The sequence below is a fragment of the Panthera leo genome, chromosome A2 (genome assembly GCF_018350215.1).
Source record: "Panthera leo isolate Ple1 chromosome A2, P.leo_Ple1_pat1.1, whole genome shotgun sequence".
Lineage (NCBI taxonomy): Eukaryota > Metazoa > Chordata > Mammalia > Carnivora > Felidae > Panthera > Panthera leo.
This window is the reverse complement of record NC_056680.1, coordinates 120,177,492-120,203,140: the sequence shown is the minus strand read 5'-3', so window position 1 is coordinate 120,203,140 and position 25,649 is coordinate 120,177,492. Positions and strand designations below refer to the sequence as shown.

Below are 25,649 nucleotides of genomic sequence, written 5' to 3'. Positions count from 1 at the left end.
GTACCAGTTTATCCATTCACCTACTGAAAGGCATCCTGTTGCTTCCAAATTTTGCTATTGCGAATAAAGCTGCTATAAAGATCCTTGTGCAGGTTTTTGTGCGGACATGAGGTTTTGACTGCTTTGGGTAAAATTTAGCGACGGCTGAATCATATGGTAGGAGCAGGTTTAGTTTTGTAAGAAACCATCAAACTGTCTTCTAGAGTCGCTGGCTGTACCATTTTGTATTTTTTTGTTTTTGTTTTTTTTCTTTTTGTACCATTTTGTATTCTAAAGCAATTTATGAGAGCTCCTGCTACTTCACGTCCTTGCTAGCATTTGGTGGTGTCAGTGTTCCAGATTTTGGCCACTCTAATAGATGTGTAGTGGTACCCCATTGGTGCTTTAATTTGCCATTGCCATGATGACATATGACATGAAGCTACTTTTCACAAGCTCGTTTGCCATCCATATCTCTTCTTTGGTAGGGTGTCTGTAAGGTCTTTGGCTCATTTTTATGTTGGTTTTCTTAGTGCTGAGTCTTAAGAGTTTTTGTATATTTTGGATAATAGTCCATTTATCAGATGTCTTTCACAGGTATTTTCTCTCAGTCTGTGATGTTTCTTCTAAATTTTTTTTTCAATGTTTCTTTATTTTTGAGAGGCAGAGAGAGACAGTGTGAGTAGGGAAGGGGCAGAGAGAGAGAGGGAGACACAGAATTCAAAGCAGGCTCCAGGCTCTGAGCTGTCAGCACAGAGCCTGACGCGGGGCTCAAACCCACGAACCGTGAGATCATGACCTGCGCTGAAGTCGGACGCCCAACCGACTGAGCCACCCAGGCGCCCCGTGTGATGTTTCTTCTAGTTTTCTTGATACTGTCTTTCACAGAGCAAAAGTTTTTAATTTTATGAAGTCTTATTAAATTATTTTTTATTAATTATTTTTTATTATTTCTTTCATGGATTGTATTTTGGGGATTATATCTAAAAAGGCATAAAAATGCCAAGGTCATCGAGGTTTTCTCCTATGTTATCTTCCAGGAGTTTCACAGTTTTGTGTTCTACATTTAGGTCTATGATCCATTTTGAGTTAATTTTGGTGAAGGCTGTAAGGTCTGTATCTAGATTAACTTTTTCTGCACGTGGATGTCCAGTTGGTCCAGCACAATTTGTTGAAGAGATTATCTCTGCTTCATTATATTGCCTCTCTTTCTTGGTCAAAAATCAGCTGATTGTATTTATGTGGGTCTGCTTCTGGGCCTTTTCCCCCCAATGATCTGTCTTTTCTTTCACCAATACCACACATTGTTGATTATAGCTTTACAGTAAGTCTTGAAGTCAGGTAGCATCAGTCCTTCAACTTTGTTCTTCTGCTTCAAGATAGTGTTGGCTATTCTGGGTCTTTTGCTTCTCCAAATGACTTTTGGAATCAATTTGCTGACATCCATAAAATAACTTCTTGGGATTTTAGACTGGGATTGCATTGAATTTATAGATCAAGTTGGGAAAAACTCACAACTTGACAATATTGAGTTTTCCTACCCATGAACATGGACTATCTCTTCATTTATTTAGTTTTTCTTAGATTTCATTCACCAGTTTTGTAGTTTTCCTTATACAGGTGTTATACATATTTTGTTAGGTTTATACCTAAGTATTTCATTTTGGGGGGGTATAAATGTAAATGGTACTGTGTTTGAAATTTCAAGTTCCACTTGTTTATTGTTGGTATATAGGAAGGCAATGAATATGGGCTTTTGCGCATGAACTTTGTATCCTGCAACCTTGCTAATATTTGTTATTAGCACTTTATAACCACTTTTTTGGTTAGTTGTTTCAGATTATCTACATAAGTGATGTTACCTGTGAACAAAGACAGTTTTATGTCTTCCTTCCAAATCTGTATGCTTCTAATTTCTTTTTCTTGCCTTACAGGATAAGCAAGGGCTTCCAGTATGATGTTAAAAAGGAGTGGTAAGAGGAGACATCCTTGCTTTATACCTGATTCTAGTGGGAAAGTTTCTAGCTTCTCACAATAAAGTATGATGTTAGCTGTTGGTTTTTGTTTTTGTTTTAATATTTATTTATTTTGGGGACAGCTCAAGAAGGGGAGGGCTAGAGAGAGAGGGAGACAGAAGATCAATCAGAAGCAGACTCTGCACTGGCAGGCTGACAGCAGTGAGACTGTTGTGGGGTTCGAACTCACGAACCGCAAGATCATGACTTGAGCCAAGTCGGACACTCAACTGAGTCACCCAGGTGCCCCTTAGCTGTGGATTTTTTAAAAATACTCTTTAAAACTTCTCTTCCATTCCTAGTTTACTGAGTTTTTATCGTGAATGGTGATTTGCTTAATGGCTTTTCTGTCTACTGATATGACCATGCGATTTTTCTTTTTTAGTCCGTTGATAGAATGGATTACATTGATGAATTTTCAAATGTTGAACCAGCCTTGCACATTTGGGATAAATTCTAATTGGTCATGGTATACAATTCTTTTTATACACTTTAGGATTCAATTTGCTGATATTTTTTTGAGGATTTTTTGCATCTATGTTTGTATATCCTTTCATTTTTAATCTGTATCTTTATATTTAAAGATCTCAAAGGCAGCATATAGTTGGGTCTTGTTTTTCATTCTATCTGACAATCTGTGTCTTTTATCTGTTTAGATCACTTACAGTTAATAGATTATCAATATAGTTGGAACTAGGGACACTGCTTTATTAATTTTCTGTTTCCTGTTTTGTTTTTGGTTACTTTGTTCCTCCCTTTCCTGACCTTTGGATTATACGACTCCGTTTTATCCACATCTTCTGCTGTATCTCTTAGTATTTGTTCATTAGTTGCTCTAGGGCTTAACAAATAGACATCTAACTTTTCAGCCTACTTAGAAATAATATTTTGCTATTTCAAGTAAAATATGCAAACCTAAACCCAAAGAAGTCCTTTTAGCCCTTCTCCTTTTCTATTATAGTTACCATATGTATTACATCTACATATAACAACCATCCCCCCATGAGGTTATAATTTTTGCTTCCAACAGTCATACACATATTAAAGAACTTAAAGACAAGAAAGAGTCTATTATGTTTATCTGGATATTTACCATTTTTGTTGCTTTTTTTTAATCCTGATGCTCTAAGTTTCCTGTGGTATCATTTCCCTTCAGCTTCAAGAACCGTTTTTGACATTTTAATTTTCCTTCATCTAAGGGTGTTTTTATTTTGCCTTAACTCTTAAACTCTGCCTTCTAGCCTCCACATTTGCTGGTAAGAAACCCCAGATACTGAAACTGTTTCCCTATCGTACTGTGTCTTTCTATTCTTGCTGCTTTTGAGGTTTTTTTGTTTTGTTTTGTTTTTTTGTCTGTTTTAGTTTTCAGCAGTTTCATCATATGTATGGTATATCTTTGAGCTGACACGGCTTGGAGTTTGGTGAGTATCTTGAATTTGTAAATTAGTAGCTTTTGCCCAATTTGAGAAGTTTTCAGTTATTATTTTTTCAAGACTGTTTTCTTCACCAATGTCTTACTCCTTACCCTTCTCCTTTCTCCAAAGTCTAAATGTTAGACCTTTTGTTCTTGTCTCCGAGGTCCCTGACTCTATGTGCTTTTTTTTTTTTTTTGAGGTACAATTGACATTTAACATCAACAACAGGATTTATGTATATATCACAAAATGATCACCACAATAAGTTAACATCTATTGCCACGTTGAGTTACAAATTTTTTCTCTTCTAATGAGAACTCTTAAGATTTACTCTCTTAGCAACTTTCAAATATACAACATAGTATTATTATTATTATAGTATAGTATAGTATAGTATAGTATAGTAGTATTATTATTATAGTATAGTATAGTATAGTATAGTATAGTAGTATTATTAACCATAGTCACTGTGCTGTATGTTATATCCCCAGGACTTATTTGTAAGTAGAAGTTTGTATCCCTAAGGTTTTATTCATTTATTTCCCTTCATTTTTTTCCTTTGTTCTTTAGACTGGATAATTTCTATTGACTGATGTTCAAGTTCACTGATTCTTTCCTGTGTCATCTATATTTTACTGAGCCCATCTACTGAGTGATTTTTTTTTTAATATTGATATCATACTTTTTTAGTTCTAAAATCTCCATTTAGTCCTTTTTAGTAGTTTCTATTTCTCTGCTAAGAATCTATACCTTTCCATTTGTTTCAAGAGTGTTCATCTTTACCATGGTGGTTGTTAACGTTTTGTCTTCTCTCCCCAGTCGGCTTGCTGTAATTTACTTTTCAGAGTTCTCAGGCACTTGAGTAGTTTGTTCAGGTTTTAGTCTCAGTGGGAGAGAGACTACAGTGAACTTACTCCATCTTGGCCCAATAACAATACTCTTAAATAGAACTAGTAAGACACCCACTAAGTGAAATGTTAACCTCATGCTAGGGTACATCACTCTGCCTATAAACCCATCGTAGTTTCTTCAGAACTTTTGCCAATTAAATATTATGGGAAACCAGAAGTTTACAATCTTATTGTTTAACAGAAAATAAAAACAAGATTAAAAAAAACCCACATTAACACACTGTAAATTTTTAAAAATCCATAATGAAATACTGCTGTTTAGAAATGCAGAAAAACACAAGAAGGGGCTATTTAAATCTCTTATAGAAAATTAAGCCAAAAGTAAAGAAAAAAATGAAGAAAAGGTGCTTCTTCATCAAACATAAGAGGAAAAACTAGTGACCATAATCAAGTGGGAACAGAGAGAAGAAGCAAAAGGGCTGAATTCGTCTCTAACTTCTTTTGACTTTCATTTCCTTTTCTACAGAATTATAGCATGAGTTTAATAGGCTCTTCCAGTTTTCAAAACCTGTAAACCTCTATCTTGATTCAAAGTAACAGGAAACTTAATTCTTTTGCAGCATCTATTTCAAGAGAAATTAACTAGTGTCAAGAAAGATTAAATTTCTTCACAGAATTAACAACCTTTCTGAAGTGGTGAGTCAAGACTTAATTTGTTCACCATAAATTAATGGTTGCTGTGTTCATAACTCATATATATTACATGATGGTCATAATATATCATGTTATAGATATTTTACAGATACATTAATGGTGTGAAAATCTACCATTTCTAAATTGAAGCAAAGCAGTTACTCAGTCCTGACCGCCACAGTCTTGGTGTTTTCCATGTCCAGCTATGGGTGCTCAGCCATATTCTACCTCACCAAAACCCTTGCCCATAGCTCAGCCTCCCCAGAGGAACTCCAGACAGGACAGTGGATAACAAGGCTGTGGTTCTTCTGCCAGGTCAGTCATAAGACTTTTGCTGCAGCTGGGAAGGAGGAAGGAGGAGACATCCCTAATAGTAACAGATAATAACCAAGCACTAGCTAAATTACAGGCTTCTTAATTTACCATTAATTAATTCACAAAGCATTTTTTGAAAAGTTATAATTTGCCAGGCTTGGAGATTAAGAGAAAAGATGATCCCAGGCTTCAAAGAGTGACAGCCTACTGGGGAGTAAGGCATGCAGATGGTGAGGAGACTATAATTACAATATATTAAATCAAATTCTCTTTAGAACCTTCTGTTGGAGCCTGCTGTAAGTTACCTCTGTCTGTGCTTTGGGCTATCAAACTGGACATTTGTTATATTTATTTGTTCTGGGCAATGCTTCTCATATGTTCCACCATCACCTTCCTCAAGAAAATAGGAAATGTTGGTTGTTCAAGTTCAGACTCATAACATCTAGATGTGTCATCCTGAGCATGTCACTTAATTCCTCTGGGCATTACTTTCCAATTTACAAACAGACAGACGGATGAAACTGAGTAAGGTTTAACACATCCTCTTCCTTCTGATTATAATGTCACTCTTAACAAACCCAGCAACCTCTCACTACCCCAGCTCCAAACCTGAGGGTCACTTTCTGCCCCATCCCTCCAGGTCAGTCACTAAGTCTTGCCCAATCACACTCTTCTCCACTCTTGCCTTCAGTGTTACACCATGCCCATGTTGAGGCGTATGGTGTAAAATCATGGGAAGCACAAAAGCCAGGCAGACCTGGCTCAAGGTTTATTTGTTGTGTGATTCGAAGTCAATTATTTATCTTACGAGCCTTGGTTTATTCATCTGTGAAATGGAGGATACTGCCTCCCTCCTCCCCTTCCATCATCATTGTGTTCCTGTTATTTCAGTGTTTTCTCCTCCCTTATCATGTTTTAGCCAGCTGAATCTTCCTTATGTACTGTTTTTACCTGTTCTTTCTTCCTATTCAGAAATCCCAAGTGACTCCTCACCAATTCAAAACTCTCAGGCTTGGCTTGGTAATCTAATCCTATCCCATGGGGCGTCTGGGTGGCTCACTCAGTTAAGCATCCGACTTTGGCTCAGGTCATGATCTCACAGTTTGTGAGTTTGAGCCCCACATCAGGCTTGGTGCTGACGGCTCAGAGCCTGGAGCCTGCTTCATATTCTGTGTCTCCCTCTCTCTGCCCCTCCCCTGCTCACACTGTGTTTCTCGCTCTCTCTCTCAAAAAAACAAATAAACATTAAAAAAAGCAAAAAGATATTTGTGATGTCAACCTGGATGACCAAAGACTTTAACATTCCAGCCTGTCAGGGATGCCCCAAATTTGCCTTTAAAATTCCAAGACTCCAGAGGATGATAGGTAAGAGCTAACCCCCTACACCTAGGGACCAGCTACATGCAGTGTAGCTCTTCTGAGCTTTGTCAAGCCATAGCCTTGAAGCAACCATGTAAAGGCTTAAGGGACAAAATCATGAATTTAGCCGAATTTAGCAAGGCACTTTTCATAGTTAAGAAGGACAGCCACAAGCCTATTATCTCCTTGAGAACAGGGATCATGTCTTACTCAAAACAGTATCCCTAATATCCACACAGGGTATAGTAAGAGTTGATGCTAGTGTTCCATCCATTCTCAGTGAATGAATGACTGACGGGGAGCTATTAGACTGTGTTAAAAGTAGAATGTTGAAACCTTTCCTCTGGTATTTAAAAATCAAGACAGAGCCATCCTTGTCTTGGACTATACAGGAACAATTCTACCTAAAGGAGTAGATTCTCAAGCAAATGATATTTTGCTTCCTTTGATGTAACACGAATACTGAGAAAGGTCAGCCCTCTCTCTGGCTAACTCTAAGTTACTCACTTTTCCATCTCTTCTGCTACTGTCACACCCTCCACCAGCCAACTTGAAAATGGATCCAGGGAGAGAAATGCCCAAGCATCACAGTATTTTTTGGACCTCCCTGTTGTCTATTCATTTGTTTTCTGTCCAGCAAAGCTCCGTTGCCTACTTTCTTACCTGTTCCAAATCTATTCCTAATGGAGTTTAACTGGGCTTTTGCTCAATTCTAAACAATATGAAAGTAATAGTAACAGGAAATGGTAAAGATTGAACACTGAGAGCACAGTCTGAGAACAATGGTCCTCAGGCCTCCTGTCCACAGACCACATCAATGACCTGAGACCATGGTCACTCCTAACATCTCCAACCACATCACACATCAGAATTAATGGAAAGACTGGTGCTGCTTTTGAGGGAGTGCCAATAAGGCAATGGTCTAATATCTCTCATGTTCCTTAACAAATTATTAATTTTTGCTAGAGGCAACATTACAGTGGTACACAGAATTATGTGATCTGTAATCAGCATTCATTCAAAACAATGACTGTCATAGGACTACAGAGTCAATTCCAAGATTCTGATGGCTCATTGGAGTATTTTCCTTTATAGATTATATCACTCCAACTTCCAAAAGGAGGATTTAAAAAATTCAGGTTAGGGGCACCTAGGTGGCTCAGTTGGTTAAGCGTCTGACTCTTGATAGCCACTCAGGTCATGATCTCACTCACGGTTTGTGGGTTCGAGCACAGGCCTATCAGCACAGAGCCTGCTTGGGATTCTCTCTCCCCTTCTCTCTCTGCTCCTCCCCCGCTCATGCTTATTCTCACTCTCAAAATAAATAAACAACAACAAAAAAAAAGAATTCAGGATACATACACTTTCAGAACCAATGAGGAGACTCAATTTGCATACAGACAAAACCAACAACTGAATTTTTCTGGCATCATTAATCAAAACAGTTGTCCAATTAATCTAACAGTAAGTGAACTATGTACTAGACAGGTTCATATATGTTATCCATTTCATCTTTGTAAAAAACCTAGTATGGCTATTATTCTTGCTGTCATCTTAAAACTGAGGCTCAGGGAGATTAAGTAACTTGCTCAAGGTGTCAGCATTAGTAAGTAGCAGAGCAGAACTTTCAACTCAGGGCTTACAGACTTCAACAATTTTCATTTACAGCATTTGAATATACTGGCCCATGGCCCTGTCACTGAAATCATGAATAAAGAGTTGAACATTGGATATGGCAAAGAATGTAAACAATGAAGGTGACCTTTAACTCACATCATACACAAAAATTAGTTTATTTATTATTATGTTTTATTTTATATTTGAGAGATGGGGAGAGAGAGAGAGAGAGAGAGAGAGAGAGAGAGAGAGAGAAAGAAAGAGCACGAGCAGGGGAAGGGCACAGAGAGGGAGACACAGAATCTGAAGCAGGCTCCAGGCTCCGAGCTGTCAGCACAGAGCCCGATGCAGGGATCGAACTCACGAGCAGTGAGATCATGACCTGAGCTGAAGTCAGACGTTTAACTGACTGAGCCACCCAGGTGCCCCACAAAAATTAGTTTAAAATGGACCACAGACCTAAATGTAGGAGCTCAAACTAAAAACTCAGGAAAAAAACAGGAGTAAATCTTTATGACCTTGTGTTAAGTTAGACAATAGTTTCCTAAGAATGAAACTAAAAGCACAAGCGATAAAAGAAAAAAAAAAATCAATAAACTGGACACCAAAATTAAAAACTTCTGTGCTACAAATGAGACCATCAAAAAAGTAAAAGGTAATCTACAGAACAGGAACAATATCTGCAAATCATGTATTAGATAAGGAACCTGTATGCAGAATAAAGAATTATAATTCCATAATGAAAAAAGAGCTCAAACAACAAGTGGGCAAAGGCTGTAAATGGACATTTCTCCTAAGATACACGAATGGTTCATAAGCACATGAAAAGATGACCAATATCATTAGTCATTAGAGAAATATAAATCAAAACCACAAGGAGATAACACTTCACACTCACTGGAATGGATATAAGAAAAAAGACAGATAATAATGAGTGTTGGTGAGAATGTGAAGAAATTCTTTCATTACTGATAAGATTGTAACATGGTGCAGCCAGTTTGGAAAAGTTTGGTTGTGTGGTGTTTTTGTTGTTGTTGTCGTTGTTTAAGTTTATTTAAGTAATCTCTACACCCAACATGGGGCCTGAACTCACAACCCTGAGGTCAAGATCTGAGCTGAGATCAAGAGCCGGATACTTAACTGACCAAGCCACCCAGGTGCCCCAATTCCCCCCAAACTGTTAAACAAAAAGAGTTACCATACAACCCAATAATTCCCCTCCTAGGTTTATATTCAAGAGAAATGAAAACATGTCCACACAAAAAGCCAACACAAATATTCACAGCACCATTACTCATAATAACCAAAAAAATGGAGCAACTCAAATTTCCAATTGATGAATGGATACACAAAATATGGTATATCCATACAACGGAGTATTATTTGCAATAAAAATAAATGAAGTACTGATAGATGCTATACATTCACGAACCCCCAAAAATATTATGCTAGGTAAAAGAAGCCAGTCACAAAAGAACACATAATGTATGATCCCCTTTATATGAAATGTCTAGAATAGGCAAGTTTACACAGACAGAAGATTAGTGGTTGTCAAGGGTAAGAGTGGGGTGGGGTGGGAGTGAAAGCTAACTGGGTTTCGTTTGGGGATAATGCAAATATTTTTAAATTGTGGCGATGACTGCACACTAAAAACTACTAACCAGTATACTTTAAATGGTGAAATTTATGATGGGTGAATTATTATCTCAATAAAGATGTTAAAACAACAACAAAAAATGCTGATCAGTGGTTATGAGACCATGAGAATCTTGCTCTGGATCACTCACATTCCAGATGTCCTTTTTACACAGCACAAACGTATACGGGCAAGAGTCACCTTCCTAAACCTGCGTTGGGGGGCAGTAAGCAAAATTATCGCACCTTCCCAGACAACCATCTGGTCAGCATGATGCAAGCTTTTGTTATTTCTGGAATGCAGTACTGCAATGTGTTGTGCCCTAACCTGCTGGCCAGGCCCACGAAGCCTGCAGCTGGATAGAGCTCAGGGCAGCAGCCCTCCCGCTTGCTGAACGGGCAGGAAAGGGACCTAAAATGGCAAAGTAGAAAGCTCACAGCACAGTTCAGAAAACTTCCTTATGACAAAACATAGGCACAACACTGAGCAAAGTCTTCCTCACTCCTGAACTCCTCCCTTCCTCCTACCCCCAAATGGAGTCTGCTATTCTAGGTCAACATATTTTAAATATAGGTGCATTATGAATCAGCTAGAATTATATAATGATCAAGCAGGAAGGACCTTTCAAGGTATTATGTAATGGAGCAATGACTTCGGAGCCACTTACTAACTGTGTGACCTTGGGCCAGTTCCTTGACCTTTCTGTGTCTCAATATCTTCATCTGGAAAATGGATGTGAAGATTAAATGAGTTAATACTCGTAAAATGTTTAGAATAGTGCCTAGAACGTCGCAAAATCTTTTACTATTTTTATAATTATTGACTGGTAAATCTCATCATTTTTATGGAGGAAGACGTTAAGCTCAGAATGGTAAAGTGAGTCTGAAGCTTGCAGCGGCAGAGCTGGTATCAGATTTTAGGTCTCTTTAATGCCTCAACTATGGTTCTACTATTAATTTACAACCGAGCAGGTATAATATTCCTTGACCAACTTTTAGGGCTTGAAAGATATGAATAACAAACATACAATGCCTAGCTCTACATTTCACACAATATAGGGATTTGTGAAATGTTTGATCCATATTTCCTTTTCATTCCAGGTTTAATCCTCTAATGTCTAAAGAGAAGGTGTGATGCTAAATTCCAGAATGTCTAGTGTTCTGATGTTTAAAAAGTGGGATGGCTCAGGGCTGTTAAAGAAAATACACGTAAGTTTTCTCTCTCTCTTTTTTCATTTTCCTTTTAAGGAGCACAGGGTACCTGCATATGCCTAGTGTGTCAGGAAAAGAGACTGTTTCTATTTCTCTGTTTTAGTACTATACTCATGCAAGCAATTTAAATGCTATTCTCTGGGTTTGATGATGTTTCCAACTTTCAGTAAATGATACCTACCGGTTGATTAAAGAGGCAAGAGAAACTCACAAAATAACTACAGTATTTGGCAAAGTACAATAAATGCCAACAAAGTAAGTGTTTAAACACTCTCATCATTTCTCTCTCTTTCGTATACTCCTACCACCCCATGGTGTTTACACCAGCATAAGAGATAGGCAGGGGCCTTTCAAGCTTCTTATCCACCCCTGCAGCCTTGTTGGAGCCTCACACTAAGCTCTGCAGCCTTTCAGGTCTTCTTTCCTTTCCTCACTCACTCACCTCTGTCCTGCTTTACGGCCTTCATACCTCATACCGACATTCCCCGTAGCTAAAAAGTTCTTCCTCACAGGCTCCAAATGCACCTCTGCCTTGGCCTCGCCAACTAGCTAGCTTCTATTTATCCTTCAGGTTCTGCTTAAATCTTTTCTTCAGAGAAGCCTCCCCCCAGTGACCCAAACTAGCTTCTCTTCTTCCCTTCTCCCCAACTCACACACACTTGGAACACGCTTCTAAGTACTTCCAATAAACGTCTTTCTCCCCCATCAGACTGTAAGCTCAAGAAAGGCAGGGACTGTGTCTGTCTTGTTCAGTGTTGCTTGCCCTGTGCCTAACATAATAGTGCCCAGCACACAGTAGATGGCAAATGAAATTAACAATATCCTCCAAGCATTAAAAGGATCAGCTAACAAACTGATCTCCTAACTTCTCTACTCAGATTTGACAAAAGACTTCCCATATCAAGCTGTGGGCATGACAAAATTACACAAACAGATACGACCATTTAGAGAAAAATTCACAACGAAGAAAAACTGTGGCTGGGATATCTATTTTAATGTTTATCTATTTTTGAGAGAGAGAGAGAGAGAGAGAGACAGCGTGCGAGCGAGGGAGGGGCAAAGAGAGAGGGGGACACAGAATCTGAAGCAGGCTCCAGGCTCTGGGCTGTCAGCACAGAGCCTGACGGGGGCTCGAACTCACGACCGTGAGATCATGACCTGAGCCAAAGTCGGAGGCTCAACCGACTGACCATCCAGGTGCCCCTGGGATATCTATTTTAAAATTACTGTGTGCAAAACCCTAAGGAAAAACATTACTTTTTTTAAAAAGTTTATTTATTTTGAGAGAGAAAGAGAGAAAGAGCATGGGGGAGGGGCAGAGAGGGAGGAGAGAATCCCAAGCAGGCTCCATGTTGTTAGTGAGAGCCTGATGTGGGGCTTGAACCCACAAATGTGAGATCATAACCTGAGGTGAAAGCAAGAGTCGGATGTTGGGGTGCCTGAGTGGCTCAGTTGGTTGAGCATCCAACTTTAGCTCAGGTCATGATCTCAGGTTCGTGGGTTCAAGCCCCATATCGGGCCCTCTGCTGACCGCTTAGAGCCTGGAGCCTGCTTTGGATTCTGTGTCTTCCTCTCTCTCTGCCCCTCTCCTGCCTGTCCTCTGTCTCTCAAAAAACAAAATGTTAAAAAAAATAAATAAAAGAGTTGGACGCTTAACCGACTGAGCCACCCAGGCAACCCGAAAACATGTTACTTTTAGGGGCGCTTGGTGGCTCAGTCGGTTAAGCGTCTGATTTCAGTTCAGGTCACAATCTCACGGTACGTGAGTTCAAGCCCCACGTTGGGCTCTGTGCTGACAGCTCACAGCCTGGAGCCTGCTTCGGATTCTGTATCTCTCTCTCTCTCTGCCCCTCCCTTGCTTATGCTCTGTTTCTGTCTCTCAAAAATAAACATAAAAAAAAATTTTTTTTAATGTAACTTTTAAAAACAAGCATCAGAAGAAGAAAAAGTAGTAATGTCTTCATCAAAGCTTGTCATTAACAGTCACACTATGTTCTTTTGGGAGACTATCTCACATAGGAGGGTGGAAGAAATGAGAATGCATTTGTTCCTCCTAGGCTATACCATTTCGTTCCAAAGTAAATTTATCTCCTGATGAAAGACAGTGTGCTAAAAAATAATTCTAAGTATATCCAGTAAAAGTACCTGGTGGTGTGATGGGCTTCTATGAACACTATGCCCACAATGAGGTGGCATGTGGGTCAAGGGAACAAGCAGCATGATATGAGGACAGCTGCCTCTGGCAATGGCTCCAGGCTCCCGTTTTTAGGGCTTCCACCCTGGCACCAATCGCAGAATTAACTTCTCTTACTTGGGGCAGAAAAAAGGAGACTCTTTTCCAACTAGACAGATGGTACAGGCATCACATGATAAAGATTCCAAAAGATCCTTCTAGAGAAATTTTGCTGTATTGAAGAATACATAACAACAGTCAGGGGGAAAAAAACCAACCAGGAAGCAGGTACTATACACACAGACTAAACTTTCTATATAAAGGAGGATGAGAGTAAGAAAAGTGAGGAGGAAAAAAAAAAAAAGGCAGGGGAGGGGGATGGAAAAAAAGAAGGAAGAGTGTTCAGGATGAAAGAAAAAAGTTAAAAAGCATGTGTAATGGAAAGGGGTGAAAGACCAGGCACTAAATTTTACTCAAGGGGTTAGGATCCATATATCTCAGAACTTGGAGATACCTGAAAGACAAATTACCTGATCAAGCATGCTCCCTTTAGATTAGTAGAGTGTTAATGAGCCTTGGACATTCACCAAAGCCCAGCCACGAGTTACCCACATCTAATTGAACCATTTGACATCAAAGAAAGTCCTCAAAAGCCAAGGCCAGGTCTTCTAGTATATGTGTTGCCGAAGCGAGCACTAGGCCAGGTCTTCTAAAACACCTTTCTTCACTCAGTCTTTACTAATGAATATCAGAAAAATAAACAACTCACCTCTAACCACAGTCTGCAAAAGGAAGAGATTCTGGGTACAGCCAACAGGTGCACTTTTGGCTGTGCTGTGTAACTTCATCAAAGTCAATATGCCAACTGATCCTCACAGACACATGAGTCCTTAAACTACCCTAGAGCATCACCACACTAAAACATTTAAAAAACTGTCCAGTCCTGGGGCGCCTGGGTGGCTCAGTCGGTTGAGCGGCCAACTTCGGTTCAGGTCATGATCTCACAGTTCATTAGCTGGAGACTGCATCCGGCTCTGTGCTGACAGCTCTTAGCCTAGAGCCTGTTTCGGATTCTGTGTCTCCCTCTCTCTCTCTGCCCCTCCCCTGCTTGAGCTCTCTCTCTCTCTCTCAAAAATAAATAAACATTAATGAAATTTTTTTTAACTGTCCTGTTCTATCAAAGGATGGGAAAATATATCTCTCCCACTATAAGAGATACTGGGAATACCTCTGGTTTCAAATACACTGCTATTAAAAGTGCCCAGCTCTTTTTCCATAATAAAGTTTAATTCCAAAATGGTGCCTAACACAGTTGCTAGCATGCAGAAGGCTTTTACTAAATACTGGTTGCAAAAACGAAAATATGCTTGTTCTGAATCATATTCACAGTTGGAGAATAGTTACGACCTTACAACATATGAAGGAAGGTACTTCCACACATTGGAAAGGGGGCAGAGTATATTTTTAAGCCATTCTGCTCAGCAGGGCAACAAAACAGTTGCTACCGTTTCATTTTGTGGGAATTTCTGGGTCTGTAAAACAAAAAGAACGCTCAAGTGAGAAAAGCAAAAACCGTGTACATACTTTGGAGCTTTGAACTATTGAGATGGAATTCTGATATCTTGGTCCGCACGCAGATGACTCCGAAAGTGACAAAGGGAAAGTGTTTGCACTGGGGACTTTGTTTGAAAAAGGACCTTTCACCTCTGGAATTCCAAGTCACCTCTAGCATTCATAGGAAACCTTCCAACCTCTCTGCTGGGCGGGCGAGACCAGCTCCTTCGCCAGAATTCGATAGGCTCCTAGAAGACCCCCACTGCGGGAGTCAGCGCCTCCTTCCCGCTGAACGCCGAGGGCATCGAGCCTTTCCAGTCACCCCAAACCTCTGTATTTTGTAGCTTTCCTTGAAGCGAAAGGGCAGTTATGGGCCTCACCCAGCCCCAGCAGAGGACTGTGTCCTTACAGCATGGGTGACACGGCCCCGTGAGAACGGCTTTGGGCAAGTATCCCCGACCCGTTCAGGCCTCTCCGGTTTCACTAGGGGCTGTGACCCCGACCCCCGGGGACGCGCGTCCGACGCCGCCCTCCCGCCGCTCAAACAAAGGACCCGGCGCCTGGCGCGCCCCCCACTCACCGCTCAGATAGTTGGTCCACTTGTACAGCACCCCTTCCATGTCGCCCGCGGCCCCTTGGCCCCCGCCGCGCCGGGGCCGTTTCCCTTCGCCCGCCGGCCCCCTCACTGCCCCAGGCCCCAGGAGGCGAGGAGCACCGGCAGCAGGGCCATCGCCCAGAGCTGCCGAGCCGCCGACTCCCGGCGCCCGGGCCCGGTGCGGGGACACCCGGCCAGCCTCACATCCTCGGCCCGGGGGCGGGGTCACTGCGGCGGCCTGGGCACGTGAGGACGCGGCCGGCCAGGGCCCCCGTGCGGTGGAGCGGCGCGCTGTTCACAGGGAGGCGAAGGCACTGGGTGGGCCCGAGTGGTGGCTGCAGCCTCCAAGGGGCCACTGTCGCGAGGGAACCGGTGGCTGGCGGTACCACAGCGCGCTACCTGAATCCTCGACGCGCCGGGCCCGGGGCCCGCTCGCGCATGCCTAGTGCGCCGCTCGCGCGCACGTTCCCAAGGTCCACTCCGGGGTTTGGCTGCGACTGCGGCGGCGGCGGGGTGACGTAGCGGCAATTGCAGGCAGGGAAATTGAGTCCTGGGAAGTGGGCTTGAGAGTAGGTGTTGCGTCAGAGTGGAGAAGGGCGACCTATGAGACGATGCGGGACACAGTCCAGACTATTAATGGTACCGTAGGTGGGGCCGGACCCACCTCTGGATGTTTGAGGGTTAGTGTGGCCCCTTAGGGTGCCTCCTGTGTTATAGCCCCCAGGGTCCAAATCTTGTTTCAAGGCTAATTGATGCCAGAAAATCGAGGCAGCTAGCAATAGAGCGTACGGAGTTGACGGGAATTTCACGATAGAATACAGTGTGGCTAGTAAACATGTTTAAACTCTAAGGCCTAGCTATTGGAAGTGCGGTCCACGGACAGCAGAATTAGCATCACCTAGGAGCTAGTCAAAATTGCAGGAACTCACGGCGAGCCCAGGCCTCCTGAGTTGAAATCTGCATTTTAACAGATACTCTAGAGGATTCCTAAGCATATTAAAATGTGAGAAAGTACTGTGCCAAGGATGTTTGACCAGGGAAAATGTTAGCGATAGATTAAGTGGAAAGAGCATGTTATGAAAGAAAGTGTACAATCTGATCTAATTTCTTTTAAGCCTATTTCACCGAAGCATGAACCAAAATGTTAAGATGATTATTTGTAGATGGTGGCGCTATAGGCGATCTCTTTTTCTCTTTTTCTTTGGCATAAGATTGCCAGATTTAGCAAAAATACAGAACAACGGATTCGTTGTTTATCTGAAATTCATGTTTAATTCGGCTCTTTTATTTTAACTGGAAAACCTACTTTTGTGCTTTCCAGTTTCTTCCAAATCGACTGTAATGAACATGTGTTGCTTTTGAAATTAGGCGAAAAATGTAAAGCTAATAATTTTAAGCTAAGATGAGCCAGTGTAACTCGTAACTGTGATTACTGTTTCTTCTATAAAGTGGAGGTCTGCACGTCGGTCTCCTCGATAGAAGCTATTATTTACCTTTTACATTAAAGTCACTAAGAGATAAACTGTTAGCAGCCATAACATTATGCGGTGTTGTAGAATGAATCAGAAGACCGGGTTTGAAGGCGGAGCTCAAATGCTTTGGGGCTGAACAATTTTAAGCAGGACCCTTAACCTCTCCTTGCCCAGATACATTTATCATTTAAATGGGATTAAAGAACCTGCCTTACTGGCAGTGTAGTGAGGTTTACGCAACGGGAATGCGCTTTGCGAACCCTACAGAAATATTTAAGCCTTTATCGTTTATACTGTAAGTTAAGTAACAATACAGGATTGTGGACTCCTAGGGGCGGGGAGTAACCTCTCAGCGTGCGCAAGAGTAAACAGGACTTGCCGGAAACCGCTACCTTTTCACTTAGCCTGGGGGCTCAGCACGCTCAGCGGGGGAACATCACAGCTGTAAATCTGCCGGAGGAGTTTCCGGTTAGCTGCGTTCCCCAGGGATCTCCCAAAGTCCAAGGTTGTGGAATTCTTTAATCCGCCTTTCTCTAGGACCCCTCCCTGTGCTTCGCGGCCTGACCAAGTCCTGGCTCCGCCCAGCTGTAATTATTGCAGCATCATTGGCTTGAGAGGCTCCGGCGGACTGCACTGCTAGCCAATGGGGAGCCATCGTTCCCAAGAGCCAACCTGTGAGAGCCAGTCAGGCCCGGGTTTGGGGTTTAACGCTTTAGAGGTGGGTTCGCTTTACGTGGGAAAGTTGTCGTAGTAAGTGTGCCACGTCTGCTGGGAAGCGGTAGTCATGAACTTGCCAAAGGCCGTTGTCTTGAAGCCTTCAAATACTTTCTTAGTTCTATGAGGTCGGGGGCCCTTTCTCTGTTTTTGTAGGAACTTTCCTGCGCCAGCAGCATGAGGCTTTTTTTGTGGAACGCGGTGCTGACGTTGTTGGTCACTTCTTTGAGTGGGGCTCTGATCCCTGAACCAGAAGTGAAGATTGAGGTGCTTCAGAAGCCGTTCATCTGCCATCGCAAGACCAAAGGGGGAGATTTGATGTTGGTCCACTATGAAGGCTACTTAGAAAAGGATGGCTCCTTATTTCACTCCACGTAAGTAATTACACCTCGCAGGTAAAATAGTGAAGAACCCGTCGACCTATGCGAGCTCTCTGGCAGGAAAGGTAGCCTGTATCAGGTTTTACTTCTCTTTTGAAAAATTGAAATCTGTTATTTCCTTCTTTGGGAAAGGAAATTGTTTAAAGACAATCAAGACAAACAATTTGGTTAAAAACAATAAAGACAATAACGGTGCCTTTGAAGTTCCTTGGAACTTGGAAACGTGTGGTAAGGATAAAGGTTAATTTTTACTATAAAAATTAGAACTAGAATCTTTGACATATTGCACAAGTATCTAGGTGTGTAATTAGGCAATAAGTAGAAAAAAACTGTAAAGGAATTTCATTTCTCAAACTCCATTCCCAAGGGAAAATGACTCAATTCCATTATGAATTTGGTGTAGGTGAAATTTACTTAAAACTTTTCGCAGGGACTTCATGAGCAGAATACACAATCATTTATTTGCTTGTTGTAGGATATGCTAATGCTAGCCTATTGATCTGTTTAATTTTTGTTCGTACAAATGACATTTTGGTCAAGGTATAGTCCCATGATTTGTTTCATTATTTTTTTCTTTCTAGAAAATTCAAAGATTTCATTGATGGGTATGGTTATGGCCATGAAAGATTAATCCAATAACTATAGTGAATGATTTTCAGGTGGTTACACTATCATTATTTCTGTTCTATACGAACAAAGAAATTGCAACATGGATGTTTTACAAGTGTAATGATTTCTAATTAGGCATTGATTCTCTTCATTCCATTCCAAGATTATTTATTGAGCATTTCTTTTATGTTAGGCCCTGTGTTTGAGACTAGGGAGATTAAAACTTTTTGGCTTCTCCATCCTTGTCCATTCATTTATCTGTCCATCTAACAAACCCTTATTGAGTGATCACAAGTCAGGCCTTGAGGATGCAAAGGTGACTTTTAAGAGTGGGCTCCTGTCCTCCAGCAGTACATCATCTACAGGAAGGAGGACGACAAGTAAATAGCTCATGCTATGTAGTACAGAGTGTTCAAAGTGTTTGCAAAGCATAATGGAGTCTGGCATTAATGATGCTCTGGGGGGGGGGGGGGTAAGAGAAAGACTTCCCAGAGATCATAATTGAGTTGGGTCTTGAAAGATGGGTGGAGGGTTCCTTCCAGGTGGAGAATGGGGGCAAGGAGGACATTCCAGGTAGAGAAAATGGCATGAACTAAAGTAGTGAAGCTTTGTGGCCCATCCTAGACCTCATTTTCAGATGAACTGCCTTTATTGAGCATTCAGACCTGGTCTGTCAGGTTTTGGAGAAATGAATGGCGTTCTTCTCTGAACTCTGTTAGCCTTTGCAAACATTTCTGAAACAGTGGCTTGCCACAGAATTCTCAACAGCTCCATCTTCTTAGCAGCAAGGCCAGTGCCACAGTAGATGTTAAACAAGATTAAGGTTTGCATTTAAAATTTTCAACTGCATCTTTATTTTTAGTCTGATCTCTTTTAGATACAGCCTGATGTCTTTCAGGTCTCAGAATGAAAAACCTATTGGCCTTTGGTGGTAGCCATACAACATTATTTAGCAGTTTGCTACTAAAGTTCTAGTACCCATTAAAAAAAAGCAGGGGGGCGCCTGGGTGGCTCAGTCGGTTAAACGTCTGACTTCGGCTCAGGTCATGATCTTGCGGGTTTGTGGGTTTTGGCCCCACGTTGGATTCTGTGCGGACAGCTCAAAACCTGGAGCCTGCTTCGGATTCGTCTCCCTCTGCTCTCTGCCCCTCCCCCCACTCATACTCTGTCTCTCCCTCTCTCTCTCAAAAGAAATAAACATTAAAAAGATAAATAAATAAAGTCCTGGTACCTGATGAGGGGACGGTTGTCATGCGGCCTCAGTGTAAATGGTCAGGAACTGCTTACCCTGAGTTTTATGAAGCAGTACCATCAAGTGGTCTGTGGTAAAGCATGTTTGCCATGTCTAGAGTAACAGCCTGTGTGGTAAATAGCTTAAATCCTTTAGCTGTGACAAGAAATGTACCAAAACTGTAGTCAGCACTGGGTGGCAGATTGTTTTCTTCCTTCTTTATTCTTTTCCAGCCTTCCCAAGTGTTCTACAGTTGGCAATTTGTTTCTTTAGTCATAGGGGAAATTAAGAAAAGAGGAAGTAGTGGCTTTTACCTAGATTTAGTAATTAACCATGGTGTCCATGAAACCTAGTAGAGTGATTTCTCATTCTCACCTATACGATATCCTTGAGAATACTTTCCGTATGTATGTACCAAAAAGGAGCGAACTGGGGCTCAGGTGCTATTCAGCCCTCAGGCCCCCCAGTAGCTTGGCAGGCTGGGTTTCTTAGGCTGGCCTCTCTCCAGGTCCTAAGCCAGGATATTTTGATCATTTCTTTCTTCCTCAGTCCTTGAGGGACAACTCCCCCAGGTTTCCCTGCACAGCCCCACAGAAAATGCCTGCAGGCAGCATCTAGCTGGGGTTCGGGTTGAAGAGCAGCCGTTTCCACCTGTCAGAGCCATCACGAGACTGTACATCAGCAGGGTTTATAGGCAGACTAGAAGATTCTGTGCTCCTGACTCTCCAGTGTCCATGTGGGTGTGGACCCACTTGTCTTGGCAGTAACTTCTCCTTAACTTCTCTTTCTTCCCAAATTCACCCATTTTCCATGATTTTCTCCCTCTTCTGCCCGGGATGACATTCCTGGGACAGCATCGCTGTGGTTAAGACCTTGAAGTTTGGAGTTAGATCAAATACCAGCACATTTAACCTCAGTTTCCTCCTCTGTACAATGGGGAAATGATGGTACTTACCTCATATGATCATTCTCACAGAGTTAAAAGAGGCAAAGAATTTGGGGTAATACCTGGTACACAGTAAAATCTCAAATAATTATTAACTGTTTTTATTATTATTCCCTCTGCCCTTCTCTACTTGATTCAATTGTATGAAATTTGCATCAAGAAATAGGGGCAGTGGATTAAATTATTACAAAATTAACCTGGTTTTGTGTGTATGTGTATAGCTGTTTTTGTTAATTCCCAAACTGAATCACTTATTGGTAGAATAAAATGCTCCCACATCAATAAAAAAATAAAGTTACTAAAGAGTTCTAATATGTTTTCTTTCTATTGTAGTCACAAACATAACAATGGTCAGCCCATTTGGTTTACCTTGGGCATCCTGGAGGCTCTCAAAGGTTGGGACCAGGGCTTGAAGGGAATGTGTGTAGGAGAGAAGAGAAAGCTCACCATTCCTCCTGCCCTGGGCTATGGAAAAGAAGGAAAAGGTAATAACAATTTCACATTTTTACTACAGCATTGGGGTTCTTCTCTGGATTAGGAGACAGAAGTCAGCGTAACTAGTATGTATTTTTCCCCCAGAAGTAGAAGATGTGTATTTTTTTTTTTTTAAGTATGATTGCATCTTGATTATCATTTGAGATGGCCAAATTAAAGCCATTCTGTCTTAATGGTCAACTGAACTACTGATACAAAGTTCTGGAACCTTTAACTCTATCATTAACAATTTACCACCATATTAACCAAAAGAATGGTTTTTAAATTTTTTTTTTTAACGTTTATTTATTTTTGAGACAGAGAGAGACAGAGCATGAACGGGGGAGGGTCAGAGAGAGAGGGAGACACAGAATCTGAAACAGGCTCCAGGCTCTGAGCAGTCAGCACAGAGCCCAACGTGGGGCTCGAACTCACATACCGTGAGATCATGACCTGAGCCGAAGTCGGACGCTTAACCGACTGAGCCACCCAGGCGCCCCAAGAATGGTTTTAAAAAATTATGGCACAATACTTACAAAATAATGGTTCCTATTTTAACCACTTTTAACTGTACGATTCAATGGCATTATGAACATTCACACTGTTGTACAAGCATCACCACTATCCAGTTTCAGAACGTTTTCATCCTCCCCAGCTGAAACTCATCAATTTATTTTAACACCAAAAAGAAAGATTATTCCACATAAGTGTTTCGATGAGTTGAACATGTGAAATGTAGATTATTCAGGTATTAAATGGGGTTTAGATGTGGGCTGCAGGGGGCTCACAACTGAAGTTTTCTTTAACAAAGCTTTTTTTGGGGGGTTGTTTTCATTGTTGTGTTAAAGTTGTTTTATAACTGTTGTTATAATTCACTTATAAAACCTGATGGAGTGACATGAAATGAGTGTTACAAAATAGAAGCAAATAGGCTAGCTGATTCTGGGAGACTTTGTGCTAGTTTGTTCCAGGATGCACACCTGCTGTGTGAGTGGGGAGCCAGCAGCTTTCCAAAGGGCTATTTACAAGAGGCCAGGTGATGTTTCCTGCACAAGATATATTTCCTTTCTAATTTAACCTAAGGGAATAATCAGGTATCAGGAGAAATATTTGTGGACAGGCATGTCCATTGCTACATTGTTTTAAAATGTTTATTTTTGAGAGAGAGAGAGAGAGAGCGTACAAGCAGGGGAGGGGCAGAGAGAGAGGGACAGAGGATCTGAAGTTGGTGAAGTTGGCTCTGTGCGGACAGCAGCGAGCCCCATGCGGGGTTCAAACTCATGGGGCAAGTTCATGACCTGAGCCAGAGTCTGAAGCTTAACGGACTGAGCTACTCAGGTGCCCCACTACATTGTTTCTAACAGCAAAAATATTGAAATCAACTTCAATGTGTAATGAGAAGGGTTAACTAAAATATGGCCCAGTTATTAAAAAATGGCATTTCAAGGATTAAAAAAATTATATCCAAATGGGTAAGATATAATGTTATATACAAAAGTGGAAAATAAAGCTATACTATATCCAAGAGTAAGTATTAGAAAAAAGTATATACATACTCAGAGTGAATCACAAGGAAATAATTAAGAATGATAACAATGGATGGGTCGGAATTATTTTTATTTCTGGTTCTGTCTCTTCCAAATTCTCTACAATGGGCATGTATTACATAATGAAGAAAAAAATTTATTAAGTAGTCACCAGAACCAGACAGGGAACCACTCTGATACTGTAGCAATAACAGACTTCACAGTATCCTTAGGTCTAAACTTAACCAGTTACAAAGTGAGAATCCTAACCCCAGTTTCCGGAGAAGAAAGTAAATGCCATATGTGTAACATTATATTCTTTTTTTTTTTTAATGTTTATTTATTTTTGAGAGACAGAGACAGTATGAGCGGGGGAGGGGCAGAGAGAGAGAGGGAGACGTAGAACAGGAAGCAGGCTCTAGGCTCTGAGCTGTCAGCTCAGAGCCCAAGGAAGGGCTCGAACTCATGAGCCGTGAGATCCTGACCTGAGCTGAAGTCAGATGCTTAACCAACTGAGCCACCCAGGTGCCCTTGTAACATTATATTCTAAAATGGAACTTGCTATATAGATCTTATGCATAGAATGGAATTTACTAACCAAATTCAATTATTATGATAATCATCTCTTTAGAGAAGAAAATCAGGTATCTAGAACATGTTTCTCTGATGTTCAAATGTATTCTTTCACCTTCCTGCTGTATCTTTATTGCCTCACCTTTAATGTATATGTAGAATTAATCCATTACTCTTACTCCATACTGTATTTAACTCAATTTTACTGTAGGACAAGCAGAGTTCTAAATTTGAGTCATTTCGTCCAAACTGAGAGCCATGAAACTAATTCTGCTAATGTGTATTTAACACTAATTTTGTAGTCCTTTAGTACCACGTGTTTGCATGTCTCCTTTGGAAAGACACCAGTTTTATCAACGACCTAGTGCATGCCCCTTCTCTGTCTAGATCTGGAATGGTAAGCTTGGGCACAGAGTGTAAGTTTTGTTCTCTTTAATACTTAACAAATGCTCCTTGACAGAAATATGTGGGATTTGGAGGGGGGGGGGGGGACTAAGAAATATTTGCAATGTTTACCCAGACCTTTATGTTAAATACAGTTATAAGGAAACAAATTGAAAAAAAAAAAATTGTTCATACTGCCCAGAAAGTATTTTTTTGAAAAGGCCCCTGGGACTTTTAATAGAGCTCTTTTCATGTTTTAAAAGATTTTTATCTCCCTTCTCAGAAATTTGTTTTAATTTCTTCACTCTCATGAAATGTCTTCAGAATATGTATATAATTATATATATGTTCTATATCAGAGGAGGTGTTTCCCAAGTCTGAAATTGTTGAAACTTTCTGTATTGTTTTTAAAGCTTATAAGAGAATTATGTTTTAGTAATACATTGAGAGCTTACTATTTATGAAGCAGAATGCTAAATATTTTGCATAGCTTTATTTTCCTCCATCTTCCCAACAGATTCTGCATTTTATAAATGCATTCTATAAATGAGGAAATAGGCTTAAAGAGGGGCAGGTTTAAGCTTTAATACCGGCTCCTGGGACACCAGATCTCTCTCAGTTAGATACTGCCTCCTAGTGGTAGAAATGCTACTACTCTATGTATATCTAGGTGAGGACTTTTGTGACACCGCCCCCCCCCCCCCCCCCCCCCCCCCCCCCGCCAAAGTTAGTTAAATCACTTGTACTATAATTAACTCTGAATTATCTACAGCCCTTTAAGTCATTCTTGACATGTAATATATAATATCTTAATCATATTTGAAATTTAATACCAGGCCATTAGGCACATCTGTATGTATGTGTGTGTTTGTGTGCACGAAACAGTTTGTAATTGCAAAGCCAAACACAGACTGCTTTTGATCTACCAGTTTGGATTATTCCTTTGCTATTCTATTTGTTTGAGTAACATATAGTTACAAGTAATTCACATCATATGTGATAGCCTTAGGAAGACTCTTCATTTAATTCAATCAAAAGAATATTTTGTTCAGTGTCATAAGTTTCCTGTCATCAAAACTTTGGGATTGTTTAAGTAAAAGTTAACCTCCGTCTCTCTTCATGTCAGGTAAAATTCCCCCAGAGAGTACACTGATATTCAACATTGATCTCTTGGAGATTCGAAATGGACCAAGATCCCATGAGTCATTCCAAGAAATGGATCTTAATGATGACTGGAAACTCTCTAAAGATGAGGTGATCTTTCCTTCTTCTTACTCCTTTGTTTGCTTGTTTCTTCTCACTTATTAAAAAATATACTTCTAAAGAAAATTTATCTTTGTTTGGATAAAATATTGTTTATAAGTTTTCTTATAATACTGATGCTTTGAATATTGGCTTTTTTAAAAATAGGAAATCATTGTTTTGGAGAGAAATATATTGAGACTCAACACCATCCATTCTTTTGCTTCCCTCTCCCCCCACCCCTACCCCACCATGTTTAAGGTTTACTGTATCCTTCCCTCTTTCTGAGTTTTTGAAAGGTCCATTTTGCTAAGACAATTCCCATTTTGAAGTTGCTATATAAGAAATGTGGATGTCTGGAGAAATATCTCCTGTTGACAGTTTCTGTTTAAAACTCAACTGGCTGTTAAATGCCCTTTGTTGTAATTTCCTGGCACTTAGCAGCAAACGGCCCACCTGCCGGGTTCTTTTGTTCTGGGTAGCACCTGGAGAAAGGAGACTCTGGTCTGGATTTTCTAGAGCAGAAGACCTTTCCCAGCCCCCTCTTAGTTCTGGTGTTTGCGTAAGGATAAAGGAAGAAGTCTTCTCCCTGTAATTCATTTAGGCTTTCGCAGCCATTTTTACACACACCTGTCTTAGTCTGGCTGTTGTGAGGAAAGGATTGGAGGTAGAGAGCTACTCAGTT

General features: G+C 40.9%; 2 protein-coding genes across 8 annotated transcripts in view; one reads left to right on the top strand and one right to left on the bottom strand.

Moving 5' to 3' along the window:
• Positions 1 to 17,411, bottom strand: part of PLEKHA8 (pleckstrin homology domain containing A8) — an 84,155-nt gene extending 66,744 nt beyond the window's left edge. For 5 of the 6 annotated variants that reach the window (XR_006197586.1, XR_006197590.1, XM_042921256.1 and 2 more), the window contains exon 1: positions 15,399 to 15,844. Coding sequence is in view for 3 of the 6 variants with exons in the window: in XM_042921256.1 (XP_042777190.1) it covers positions 15,399 to 15,438 (40 nt within the window). In the remaining 3 variants the exon portion in view is untranslated. Of the gene's footprint in view, positions 1 to 15,398; positions 15,845 to 17,277 lie in introns of those variants that run through there. The other variant, XM_042921247.1, reaches the window with a different exon arrangement.
• The window catches only part of FKBP14 (FKBP prolyl isomerase 14), an 11,801-nt gene continuing 2,180 nt past the window's right edge, over positions 16,029 to 25,649 (top strand). Inside the window, exons 1-4 of one of the 2 annotated variants that reach the window (XM_042921272.1) lie at positions 16,029 to 16,093; positions 17,756 to 17,973; positions 21,099 to 21,250; positions 24,849 to 24,976. In XM_042921272.1, coding sequence (XP_042777206.1) covers positions 17,777 to 17,973; positions 21,099 to 21,250; positions 24,849 to 24,976 — 477 coding nt within the window. In that variant the 5' untranslated portion in view covers positions 16,029 to 16,093; positions 17,756 to 17,776. Of the gene's footprint in view, positions 16,094 to 17,562; positions 17,604 to 17,755; positions 17,974 to 21,098; positions 21,251 to 24,848; positions 24,977 to 25,649 lie in introns of those variants that run through there. The other variant, XM_042921278.1, reaches the window with a different exon arrangement.